Source organism: Somniosus microcephalus, chromosome 28, assembly GCF_052327205.1.
Source record: "Somniosus microcephalus isolate GS21.2 chromosome 28, FLI_Smic_1.0, whole genome shotgun sequence".
NCBI lineage: Eukaryota > Metazoa > Chordata > Chondrichthyes > Squaliformes > Somniosidae > Somniosus > Somniosus microcephalus.
Window position 1 is genome coordinate 15,576,013 of NC_141014.1, and position 13,437 is coordinate 15,589,449.

At 47.1% G+C, this 13,437-nt stretch overlaps 1 protein-coding gene across 1 annotated transcript in view; it reads right to left on the minus strand.

The window, feature by feature from the left end:
- mei1 (meiotic double-stranded break formation protein 1) overlaps positions 1-13,437 on the minus strand; it is a 247,894-nt gene that overhangs the window by 161,631 nt on the left and 72,826 nt on the right. The window contains exons 9-11 of the mRNA XM_085969507.1: positions 10,127-10,241; positions 7,532-7,648; positions 73-172 (exon numbers count right to left, since the gene is read on the minus strand). Of these exons, the coding sequence (XP_085825633.1) occupies positions 73-172; positions 7,532-7,648; positions 10,127-10,241 (332 nt within the window). The remainder of the gene's footprint in view (positions 1-72; positions 173-7,531; positions 7,649-10,126; positions 10,242-13,437) is intronic.

Below are 13,437 nucleotides of genomic sequence, written 5' to 3' on the forward strand. Positions count from 1 at the left end.
TGTAATAAATGAAAGTACCAACACAGACTCTTTGCTTCTTGTTCAAAAATCTCAAACAGTATAGGTTCTTACCGTTTTAAAATCTCTCCAAACAATAGTAGACCTTGCTTCTGGACCTCAATGTTGTTCACCCTCATAGTCTCTTTCAAGCTACGAACTAAGGATTCAATACCTGTAATTTATATTTTTAAAAGTGGGTAGGTGCCGCTTGGTCTTGGACCTACAACTGTAACACTGAAGATATGTTTAGTATTGAAATATCAAGATATCTCCTAGAAACACCAAGAACACAGATCCAGAAGCTGGACATGAGCTAAAAAGGATGCTGGGTAACCTGAGGCTCTTAATCTTGAAAGGAGAACGGACGTTATAGAGCAGGGGTGTTAAATGTACGGTTTCATCTGGTCCGCGGTATGCTGTGCTTAGGGTTGCTGAATCTCCCAGGCGCTGCTTCCAACAGCCAGGGAAAACTGCGTCTTTTAAATTTCACACCACAGCAACGACCCCCCACCCTACTCCATGGTGTCACCCCCCTTCCCCCCCCGCCCCCCCACTGGCACAGAGAGACAGCACCTGCTTAGGGATGACCAGAATCTGGCTGCTGGAGGAGAGAGAGCGATGGAGCTGAGAGAGGTGTGGGGTCGGGCTGGACTAGAAGAGGGTGAACAGAGACTAGAGGACAGGAGATTGGGACTAAGTGGGGTTGGGAGGAAGTCGGGAGATTGGGACTGGGGGTTGGATTGAAGAGGGTCAGGAGTTTGGGAATTGGAGGGGGGTTCAGGAGATTTGAACAGGGGTTGGTAGCTCAGGTGATTTGGCCTTAGGGGGTGGGGAGCTCGGTAGATTGGGCCTCGAGGGGTGGGGGTCGGGAGAGGGTGAAAGGGATCTGGGGATCAGGGGAGAGGTGACGGGGACTGAAAGTTAGGGGATGGGGGCTTGGTGGAGAAAGGGAGACTGGTGAATAGGGGTCGGGAGATAGAGACTGCAAAATGGGAGTTGGGAGATTGGGGCTTGGACGGGGAAAGAGGGAGACTGAGGAATGGGAGTCACGAGATTGGAGCACGAACTGGGGAGAGGGGGAGACTGGGGGTCGGGAGGATTGGAGCACGGACGGGGAGAGAGGGAGACTACAGAATGGAAGTCGGAAGATTAAAGCACAGGCGGGGGAAAGAGGGAGACTGGGGGTCGGGAGGATTGAGGCTGCGGGGGTTGGCGGGGGGAAAGCTGACTGCATAATGGGGTGGGGTGGGCATGGGACTTTGCATTACTTGAAGAGCCAGGAGCAGCAGCAACATTGTGAATGTGAACAACGCTAAGAGAGAAGCAGCCAGTAAAGGGGCGAGTGAAACTTGGGGACCTTACTGTGGGTAATAATGAAAGACTGTTTCCACTAGTGGGCGAATGGGGAGAAATGGTACATAAAGACTGAGGAGTCTCACTGCACGTAGAGAGCTGCCTGCTCTGATTTTACATCACGTGCTTCAGTACATGGAGGAGTGAGATGCAAAAGGGCCAAGTATGCGCTGGCAGCGGCCCACAGTAATCCTGTGGAGCTGAGAGGAGCACTCCTGCTCCTCCATGGTGCACAGAGGGGAAATAAATAAAAAAACTCTACCTGCCATTTCCTCAGCAGCCTTCGACTGTCCCTTTAAGAAGAACTGCAAAAACGAGTCCGGGCTTTCACCTAGCTTTTCACACATTTTGCAGAAGGGTCCTGAAACAGGCGCAGAACACTTCTATACATATTTAAATTAATCCAACGCTGATTTCAGGAAGTTGCTGGGTACACCTGAAAACAGTGAGGACCAATATGGCGGCGGCTATGCCGTCAGCGCAGATTATGTACAGGACCTCATGCACAGAAACTGGCATGCATTGCAACCATTTTATGCCCATAAAACGGGCGAAGCACATACCAATTTCTACCCCCAGTGTATCCAAATAACTTCTGCTGAATGTGGCCCATGCCCAGTGCCAGAAAATTTCTTTACACAGAGGGAGATCAACAGTTGAAATGGTCACTAAGAATGATAGGTGAGAAGCAATCACTGTACTCATTTATGAAATAGTCAGTTGCTGTAACTTGGAGATAGTAGGTATTCTGAAAGGATGAAATCAATTGGGCGTTCTTCATTCAAACCTATCTCCCGATCTTGTAATACAGACTTTATACCTGTAGATAGCATCTCAAATTCCTCGCCCTTCCTCCTCCCCATTGTGCAAGGTATTGGGATTAATAGGTCTCTTCTTAAATTAATTAAAGGGTAAGTCATGTCAGGACAGCCCAGCCCCGTGTTATGCTCCTCTTGCTCTATGTGGGAATTCAGGGACGCTGCCTGTGTCCCCGACGACCATGTGTGCCAGAAATGCATCCAGCTGCAGCTACTAGCAGACCACATTGCGGCGCTGGAGCGGCAGATGGATGGGCTTTGGAGCATTCATGATGCTGAGAGGGTCGTGGAAAACACGTTTAGTGAGTTGGTCACACCGCAGGTAAGGGCTGCACAGGCAGAAGGGAAATGGGTGACCATCAGGCAGAGCAGTAGAGGCAGGCAGGTAGTACAGGGGACCCCTGTGGCCATCCCCCTCTCAAACAGGTACACCGATTTGGATACTGTTGAGGGGGATGACTTACCAGAGGAAGGCAGCAGCAGCCAACTTCCTGGCACCAGGGGTGCTTCTGCTGCTCAGGAAGGGAGGAAAAAGAGTGGGAGAGCAATAGTGGTAGGGGATTCTATCGTAAGGGGAACAGATAGACGGTTCTGTGGCCGTAGACGTGACTCCAGGATGGTTTGTTGCCTCCCTGGTGCCAGGGTCAAGGATGTCACTGAACGGCTGCAGGGCATTCTGAAGGGGTAGGGTGAACAGTCAGAGGTCGTGGTTCACATTGGGACCAACGACATGGGTAGGAAGAGGGATGAGGTCCTGCAGCAAGAATTTAGGGAGCTAGGTAGCAGATTAAAGAGCAGGACCTCAAAGGTTGTAATCTCTGGATTACTCCCGGTGCCACGTGCTAGTGAGTATAGGAATAGGAGGATAGAGCAGATGAATGCGTGGCTAAAGAGTTGGTGCAGGAGGGAGGGCTTTAGTTTCCTGGATCACTGGGCCTGCTTCTGGGGAAGGTGGGATTTGTACAAGTCGGACGGGTTGCACCTGAACCAGAACGGGACAAATATCCTTGCGGGGAGGTTTGCTAGCACTGTTCGGGGGGGGGGGGGGGGGTTAAACTAAAATGGCAGGGGGCTGGGAACCTGAGCAGGGAGACAGAGGAAAGGGAAACAGGGATAAAAGCAAAAGATAGGAAGGAGAAAAACAAAAGTGGCAGTCAGAGAAATCAACGGTTTAAATCAAACGTGGCCACAGTAAATAATAATTCTAATAGGTCTAAGAGCGCTAAAAAAACAAGCCTGAAGGCTTTGTGTCTTAATGCGAGGAGCATTTGTAATAAGGTGGACGAATTGGCTGCGCAAATAGAGGTAAACGAATATGATTTGGTTGGGATTACGGAAACGTGGCTCAAGGATGGCCAAGACTGGGAACTCAACATCCAGGGGGATTTCAATATTCAGGAAAGATAGGCAAAAAGGAAAGGGAGGTGGGGTAGCATTACTGGTTAAAGAAGGGATTAATACAATTGTAATGATGGATATTAGCTCTGATGATGTGGAATCTGTATGGGTAGAATTGAGAAATACTAAGGGGAAAAAAACATTAGTGGGAGTGGTATATAGACCTCCAAACAGTAAGGCGGAGGTTGGGGATGGCATTAAAAGGGAAATTAAAGAAGCGTGCAATAAGGGCACAGCAGTCATCATGGGTGACTTTAATCTACATATAGATTGGGCCAACCAAATTAGTAACAATACTGTGGAGGAGGAATTCCTGGAGTGTTTACGGGATGGTTTCCTGGACCAGTATGTCGAGGAACCAACCAGAGATCAGGCCATCTTAGACTGGGTATTATGTAACGAGAAAGGATTAATTAGCAATCTTGTTGTACGAGGCCCCTTGGGTCGGAGCGATCATAATATGATCGAATTCTTCATTAAGATGGAGAATGAAGTAGTTGACTCAGAGACTAGGGTCCTCAATTTAAATAAAAGAAACTACGATGGTCTGAGGAGCGAGTTGGGTAGGATTGATTGGGGAATGGCACTCAAAGGGTTGATGGTGGATAGGCAATGGCAAACATTCAAAGACCAATGGATGAGCGACAGAATTTGTTCATCCCAGTTTGGCATAAAAGTAAAACAAAAAAGGTGACTCAACTGTGGCTAACAAGGGAAATTAGGGATAGCATAAAATCCAAGGAGAGGACACATAAATTGGCTAGAAAAAGCAATAATCCTGAGGATTGGGAGCAGTTTAGGATTCAATAAAGGAGGACAAAGGGATTAATTAAGAAAGGGAAAATAGAATATGAGAGTAAGCTAGCAGGGAACATAAAAACTGACTGTAAAAGCTTTTATAGATATGTGAAAAGAAAAAGATTGGTGAAGTCAAGCGTAGGTCCCTTGCAGTCAGAATCAGGGGAATTTATAATGGGGCACAAAAAATGGCAGACCAACTAAATTCATACTTTGGTTGTGTCTTCACAAAGGAGGACACAAATAACCTCCCAGAGATGCCGGGGAACATAGGGTCTGATGAAAGGGTGGAACTGAAAGAAATCAGTATTTGTAGGGAAATGGTGTTAGGAAAATTGATGGGACTGAAGGCCGATAAATCCCCAGGGCCTGATAATCTACATCCCAGGGTACTTAAGGAAGTGGCCCTAGAAATAGTAGATGCATTGCTGGTCATCTTCCAGAACTCGATAGACTCTGGAACAGTACCCATGGATTGGAGGGTAGCTAGTGTTACCCCACTATTCAAAAATGGTGGTAGAGAATAAGCAGGGAATTATAGACCGGTAAGCCTGACATCAGTAGTGGGGAAAATGCTAGCGTCTATTATAAAAGATGTAATAGCAGAGCACTTGGAAAGCAGTGACAGGATCGGACAAAGTCAACATGGATTTACAAAAGGTAAATCATGCTTGACTAATCTACTGGAATTTTTTGAGGATGTAACTGGTAAAATAGATAAGGGAGAACCAGTGGATGTGGTGTATTTGGACTTTCAGAAGGCTTTCGATAAGGTCCCACATAAGAGATTAGCGTGCAAAATTAAGGCACGTGGGATTGGGGGCAAGGTATTGACTTGGATAGAGAACTGGTTGGTGGACAGAAAGCAAAGAGTTGGAATAAACGGGTCGTTTTCTGAGTGGCAGGCAGTGACTAGTGGGGTACCGCAAGGATCGGTCCTAGGACCCCAGCTGTTCACAATATATATTAATGATCTGGACGAGGGAATTGGATGTAATATCTCCAAATTTGCAGACGACACAAAGCTGGGTGGGAGGGTAAGCTGTGAGGAGGATGTCGTGAAACTCCAGTACGATTTGGACAGGTTGGGTGATTGGGCAGAAACATGGCAAATGCACTATAATGTGGATAAATGTGAGGTTATCCACTTTGGTGGCAAAAACAGGAAGGCAGATTATTATTTGAATGGCAATAGATTGGGAGAAGGGGAAGTGCAAAGAGACCTGGGTGTTATTGTGCACCAGTCGCTGAAGGTAAGCATGCAGGTGCAGCAGGTGGTTAAGAAGGCAAATGGTATGTTGGCCTTCATAGCAAGAGGGTTCGAGTACAGGAACAAGGATGTCTTGCTACAGTTGTACAGGGCCTTGGTGAGACCACATCTTGAGTATTGTGTGCAGTTTTGGTCGCCTTACCTGAGGAAGGACGTTCTTGCCATGGAAGGAGTGCAGCGAAGATTCACCAGGCTGATACCTGGGATGGCAGGAATGACGTATGAGGAGAGATTGTGTCGATTGGGCTTATACTCACTGGAGTTTAGAAGATTGAGAGGGGATCTCATCGAAACCTATAAAATTCTGTCAGGCGTGGACAGACTAGATGCAGGAAGGATGTTTCTGATGGCCGGGGAGTCCAGAACCAGGGGTCATAGTCTAAGGATAAGGGGTAAGCCATTTAGGACTGAAATGAGGAGGAATTTCTTCACCCAGAGAGTGGTGAACCTGTGGAATTCTCTGCCACAGAGGGCGGTGGAGGCCAGTTCATTAAATATATTCAAGAAAGAGTTGGATATATTTCTTAAGGCTAAAGGGATCAAGGGATATGGGGAGAAGGCAGGGACAGGGTACTGAATTTGGATGATCAGCCATGATCTCATTGAATGGCGGAGCAGGCTTGAAGGGCCGAATGGCCTACTCCTGCTCCTATCTTCTATGTTTCTATGTTTCTTAGGCAGTCCCTCGGATGACTTGCTTCCACATTAAAAATGAGTTCTCAGGTGACTGGTGAGTCCAATGCGGGACCTACAGTCTCTGTCACAGGTGGGGCAGACGGTGGTTGAAGGGGCAGGTGGGTGGGGTGTTTGGGTTGTGCACTCCTTGCGCTGCCTGCGCTTGCTCCCGGCGAAGAGACTCTAGGTGTTTGGCACCTTCCCGGATGCTTCTCCTCCGCTTTGTGCGGTCTTGGGTCAGGGATTCCCAGGTGTCGATGGGGATGTTACACTTTTTCAAGGAGGCTTTGAGGGTGTCCTTGAAGCGTTTCCTCTGCCCACCTGGGGCTCTCTTGCCGTACCGGAGCTCCGAGTAGAGCGCTTGTTTTGGGAGTCTTGTATCGGGCATGCGGACAATGTGACCCGTCCATCGGAGCTGATCGAGTGTGGTCAAAGCTTCAATGCTGGGGATGTTGGCCTGAGCAAGAACACGGACATTGGTGCGCCTATCCTGCCAATGGATTTGCAGGATCTTGCGGAGGCAGCGTTGGTGGTACCTCTCCAGTGCTTTGAGGTGCCTGCTGTACATGGTCCGTGTCTCTGAGGCATACAGGAGGGCGGGTATCACTGCTGCTCTGTAGACCATGAGCTTAGTGCCGGGTTTGAGATCCTGGTCCTGGGATTAATAGGGCTAATAGGTGGCAAATGGGTTTCAAAGTTGTGAGGTTATTTTGCCCACTTCTTACACGAGGCCAAGTATAATTTGATTAGTTGGGGTTTTTCTGATTTTATTTGATGAAGATAAACAGTCACAGATAAACATGCAAGAATAAATTGTGAAATCTATCCTTAACCCCCAAAATTAATTGAACAAAAGCTTCAAGATATCAACCCATTATAACAATCTATGCTATTGGACTCTGAATAATTGTACTCCACAACTGCATTTCCATGATCAAACAGAACTGAAACCATTGAGTATTTCTTTGTCTATGTCCACACTTATCCATCAATCATGTTGTTCACTAGATATTCATCCAGCTCCTTTTTCTTAAATCAAGACTTTTTTCTCCCCTGCCCCTCTCACAATGGACAGTGAGCTACCCAGCACCTTTTTATAGTAAAAAGCTCCCGTTTGACACAGCATTACTTGAATGTCTAAACTGATATTACTTTGTGTTCTCCTGTTAAATACGTTGGCTCATGGACATCCCTACAAGCAATCTTCAATCTCACTTACCATAAATGGTGTGGCACTTAGAAAAGAAAAGTTTCTCCTCAGTCAGCAGGAGAAGACAACTGTATACCGACCATACCAAGATCTCATCTGTACTGGAGAGTCGCTCGAACAGAAATTCTAGGGAAAAGACAGCAGAGTTAGAAAAATATCTCTCAACAAAGCAATCTCAGTGCAAGGTTTGATTTACAAACCAGAGGAAATGGAGTTTGAGGCAAACTTGTGATGAGTTTCAATAGTTATCTGGCCATCAGTAGGCTCAATTTCAGAGAAAGCAAAAACAAAACTCCATTGCCCACCACATACAGGCAATCAGAGATTTCAGTCGGTCGCCTGTCATTTGAATCCACTAGCCACAACTGGTTTTAGCTTTGGTAGTTCTCAGTTACACTGTCACTATTAACATAGTTGACTAATTAACATTAATAGAAAACTTATGTCTTGAAATTAGGCTCTTCGAATATTAGTGTACAAACACAATGGCACCTATTGTAAGGGCGAACCAGTTTTCGGCAGGTGAGTTTTCAGCCCCGATATTTACTCGGGCCAGTGAAGAGAGCGGGAGGTGGGGTGGAATCCCGGACGGTTAACCTGGAAACAAAGATTTCCCGAACGTCCTGTTGAAATTAATAGCAGCCGTCCTTCAAATATTTTCAGCAAGTTTCCCGCCAAAGCCTGCAGCACAAGGCCATAGCTGGGGAGCGGAGATGAGGGAGGAAGGTAGTGAGAAATTGGTTGGGGGAGGGGGGGGGTGGGTGTGAAGAGAGCGAGGTTGCACGCTTTGCTAGAAGGTCAGGGGGAGTGTGTGGCGGTCAGGGGGAGATTGTGACAGTGGTGGGGAGATCAAGCCCCGGGAAACCCGGTCAACAAACCCACCCGTTCTTCGGGGTTCAAATGACCCCCTTCATGTCAGTTCAAAACTCACACACTGCAGCAAATAAGAGTCTCGGGATACTTTAACTCCCAGGCCTCATTTGAAATGCTGCCGGACTCGCCGAGGACAGGTGACAGGCAGGATTGGCTACCGGACCCTACCATGGGGGTCCCCACGATCGGGAGTGGGGGGTGCGAGATCACGGCAGAGGAAGCCTAAACTTTCTTTAGAGGAGCACTCCAATGCAGGCCCCAGGAGGAAAGTAAAAAACAAAATTTAAAAAAAAACTTACCTTTTTGGGACTCTTCGGCCCTGATCCATGTCATGGGGACCGAACATGCATATCTTTAAAAAGGATCCTGCCGGCTTTGGGCGATTGTCCTTGAACAGTTGAAAACCATGGCCGCTCAGTTCCCGGCAGCTCCAGGGAGGCTATGTGACCTGGGTGATTTTAACTGCCCAGGCAGGCAGGGTTAAGTGTCCCATTATTTGCTATTGGCTCAGAAATTCGGGTCTCCACGGGAGAGTACGCACGGGGTACTCACCCGTAAGCCCAATGGAAGTGCCGGTTTCGTGCATGCACTGCGCATGCGCGGGAAACCGGCACTTCCGTTCCCCTGAAAGAGGGGTTCAGAGGTGGAACGTGTGCGCCGGAGAGGCAGCGCGTGCGCATCGAACTTACGTTTTTTTTCCCAGGTTTTTCCGGGAGGGTAAGTCTCCAGGAGTTACACATATAAAAAGCAGGCTCAAGGCCTGCTTTTAACAAGGTAAGTGGTGAATTAAATAAAATTTAAACATTTTTTCCCACAGGTTTATTATTTTTAAATACTTTAAAGAAAGGTAAGTTTATTTTTAGCCCTGTTAGAAAATGTAATTAATTTTTTCAAAAATTTAAATTAGTTTAAAATAGTTATTTTATATAATTTATAGTTATTTTAAAAATGTAATTTAAAAAAAATTTTTTATTTGAAGTTTTAGTTAGGTTTTGGGGCTTATAGTACATATAGGTTTGACAGCTCTTCCTGTCAAACTTATGAATGAAGCATTCCCTGCTACCATTGGCGCTCCATGGCCCAAGTGATCCCAGGGGACACTTCGAACTAACTGCGCCCCTGGGATACGCAAGCACTGCGTGCCGGCAGTTGGAGGAGGCCCAGGATCGGAATCCCACGCGGGCCCACAGCCGGCGCGCTAGGTAAGTGCAGGTCGGAGGCTTGCACCCGCGGGAAGCCTCCGACCCGAACTTCTGGGCCAATATCTGAAATTCTTTTATGTGCTATTTTAATGGAGGTTTTAAGATTTAAAATAAATAGGTTAATTTCTCTATTAAAATAAAGGACAAAGGAACTTATCATGGTAGTAGGAAGAGGCAAGATCATGCAGGAATTCAAAGACAAGGACAGGAATTTTAGCACTGGGAGTCAACGTTGGTCACCGAGGATGGTCATAATGGGCAAGCAGGATTTAGTGCGAGATAGGATACGAACTGCAGAATTTTGGACAAGCTGTAGATTAAAAGGGGGGGAAGAGATGGGAAGTGGGCAAAGAAAGCATTGGAATAGTCAAATTTGGAGATGACAGATGAGAATGAGGGTATCAGCTGCAGATGGGCCAGCATAGGGACAGAGGCGAGATATGTTATGGAGGTAAACCACCACTAAAGATGCAACAACTTTTCATGAGAAAACAAGACGGGAAATACACCTTAGTAAAAAAACAGTAACCTGGAATATCTGCGTATACTAGTGCAGGAGCGTACTGCACTGGAGAGTGGACGAGTATGGAAGTCATACATTGCACACTTGCAATCTGCAATGTTTCATCTCTACTGAGCAGCAACTGAAAGAAAAGAGAGCAAAATGCTATTGTAACTGCTGTTTAACTTGCCAGTGCTGTCACTCCTTCCTTGCTGTGCTGAATGACCTACGATATAGTTCATAATACCTCCTGTCTACGTACCTAAATCATGCAGCTACTGCAGGATTACCCACAGGACCTGCTACAAAGACAAAGGAGCCAGAAGAAAATGAAGATCAGACAACAAAATAGGGAGAAAACAGCAAAGTATGAGCAAGGTCAAATCAGCCAAGAGGGGAATAACTGCCAGAGAAAAATGTTACATATTTAGTTGGTTCATTTTTCTTCACTGTCATCTGTGCATGTAATATAGGAATATATTTCAAGAGGCTCCAAAATACAGGAAAAAGTATTTGTACTTCACAGGAAGTGTCTTTCAATCATCTCAGAATATTTAAAAGGAAGACAATTAGGGATGGTTCCTTCATATCTTTTGGGAGCAATGTTTATCCGGTTTGCTTAAATAACTAAAAAAGTTCACTGCAGCTATATGCTACTGACAACCCTGAACAGACAGCCTTCACAGAGACATGGTTGGGACTCAAGTATGAGTCTGAAATTAGCATGCATGGGTGCACATTGTTTAGGAAAGAGGTGCTGAGGTGGGGGGAGGGAGGACGTTGATAGCAGAGTTAAAATAGTGCTGCGCTTGCTGCCTCGATTCCAATCGTCGCAATATACCTTTTCGTGATTTCATGGGAATCAGGCAGGAGCCTCATAAATCCAGCAAATCGTGGTTCGATGACATACAAAGGGCCCAGATGGCATTTTAATGGCCTACTGGGCATAGCATCAGCCATGGACATTCTGTTCAGTAAAACCCGGTGGAACTGCAGAGGAGGCTTATCGAGGCAAGTACTAAAATAATTTCTGTGTATGGGTGTTGTATATATGCATATATAAAATCATCCTTTCTAAAGCCTTCCTTTGTCAACATTTCCCATTTAATTTTCCTGTGTCAACTTTCCCAATGTAGTTGCAGGCTCTGGCTACTAGATGGCTCTGTGGAGAGAATATCTGAAATCTCTCTCCCAACCCATTGTCATTTAGTATATATGACTCAAACAGGGTCCTGGAACATTCATTACAATACTAGGACCACAATATTAGGGTCATGGGAAATCCTCATTTAGATTACTGCATCCAGTTTTGGTCTGCCAACCTTGGGAAGGATGTTTTTACTCTGGCTAATGTGTAGAAAAAGACTAAAAGGATTATTCCTGGCCTGAAAACATTGGGCTATGAAGACAGACTTTGTATATGGGGCTGGAATCAGCTGGAGGATGGGGCGCGCATGTATGGGCCTGATGACTTTTTATGTCCTGGATACAGAAATTGTAAACATTGTCCGGAATTTTCCCATTGCCGAGCGTGCGGGTTTGGGGGCAGGTTGGCAGTAAAAATCCTGGAAATAGGAAGCGCGTCGGGAACCCACTGTCATCCCGCTCCCTCGTGCATTTAACTCGGGCGCCTTTGAAGGCGCGACATGGACCCGATCGGCAGAGGTGGGCGACCTCATTGAAATCATTAACTTCTTGTTGAGAGACCCTTAACAGTGAATTTAGCAGCAGCTTTTGAGTTTTACTGCAGGAGCTCGGGTACCTCGCCTGTGACCACTGGCGAGTTCATTCATTGAATTCTGGGAAAAGCACATTAATACTGCAACATTACACCTCATTACTTGCCTCATGGAATGGCTCTAGCTCACTCCATTTTGTCCACAGCTTGCAGGTCATTTTTGAAACCTGGGAAGCCACTCGCACCACATTGCTACTATCACAACATTGAGGGATTGGCCCTCTGATCTCCACTTTACCTGCCATCTACTACAGCAGCCTGGCTGCCTTGGACCTCAGAATCAGATCAAGATGAGCCCCACCACCAGCAGCCTTCTCAACGACCTGATGCTCCACAGGGAGAGGGGGCACCACACAGCTGCAGCGAGATCCCCAACACAGGGTATACAGGAAGAGGATGAGCTTCCTCAACACTACTGAGCAGCAGTGCTTCAGTAGGCTCAGGTTATCACGCCAGGTTGTCGCAGACATTTGTAGTTTGCTGGAACAAGACCTGCTGCCCAGAGGTCGTGGTGGACACTCCTTACCAGTGGCTGTCAAAGTCCTCAACTTCTTGGCCTCAGGCTCCTTCCGGGGATCTGCAGCAGACATTTGCGGGACCTCGCAGTCGGCCGCCCACAAATGCATCACCCAGGTGACCGATGCCATGTTTCACAAATCAGCCAATTATATCAACTTTGGATGAGGCCAGTATTACTGAGCGGGCGCTCAGCTTTGTGGCTCTGGCTGACTTCCCACAGGTGCAGGGCGTCATCGACTGCACACGTGGCCATGAAGGCACCCCATCATCACCCAGGAGTGTTTGTGAACCACAAAGGCTAGCACTCCCTCAATGTGCAGCTCGTCTGCAACCATAAAAAAATGATTAAGCATGTGTGCGGCAGATTCTCTAGCAGCTGTCATGACTATTTCGTGCTGCTCCAGTCCACCCTCCCTCAGCTCTTCGCACCTCCAAACTGGCTACTTGGAGACAAGGGCTATCCACTGAAGACGTGGCTCATGACACCCCTGAGGAGACCAAGTACTGAGGCCGAGGAGCGTTATAATGAGAGCCACATCCCCACCAGATGTTTCATACAGCAAGCAATAGGCATGCTGAAAATGCACTTCAGATGCCTTGACAGATCTGGAGAAGCCCTTCAGTATGCACCAGTCAGGGTCTCCAGAATCATCGTCGTCTGCTGCGCGCTGCACAACATAGCACAGCAGCGAGGATTTGAGCTGCAAGAGGAGCACGGCACAGAGCACACAGCCTCTTAACAGGAGGAGGAGAAACAACCTGGAGGTGCAGATGGCACAAACAGCGGGGCACATTGCTGCCCAGGAGGCCCGGGATGGCCTCATCATGGCCAGATTTACTTAACTTGCTCCAATGCAGCCACATCAGTGCCACATGCTGTACTAAGTCCCCCCACAACACCATAAAGCATCTCTACAATGACCAAGCCATTCCTCTCAACCAAAACCCCAGTGCTCAAGGTTAACTCCAAGTGACAATGCCTCTTCCAAGGTTTGAGGCAAAAATGGACAAGACCCGAAAGTGGTGCAAACAAAAACATTTGTGTGTGTCATCAAAATAACTGAAACTTAGCACTAACATT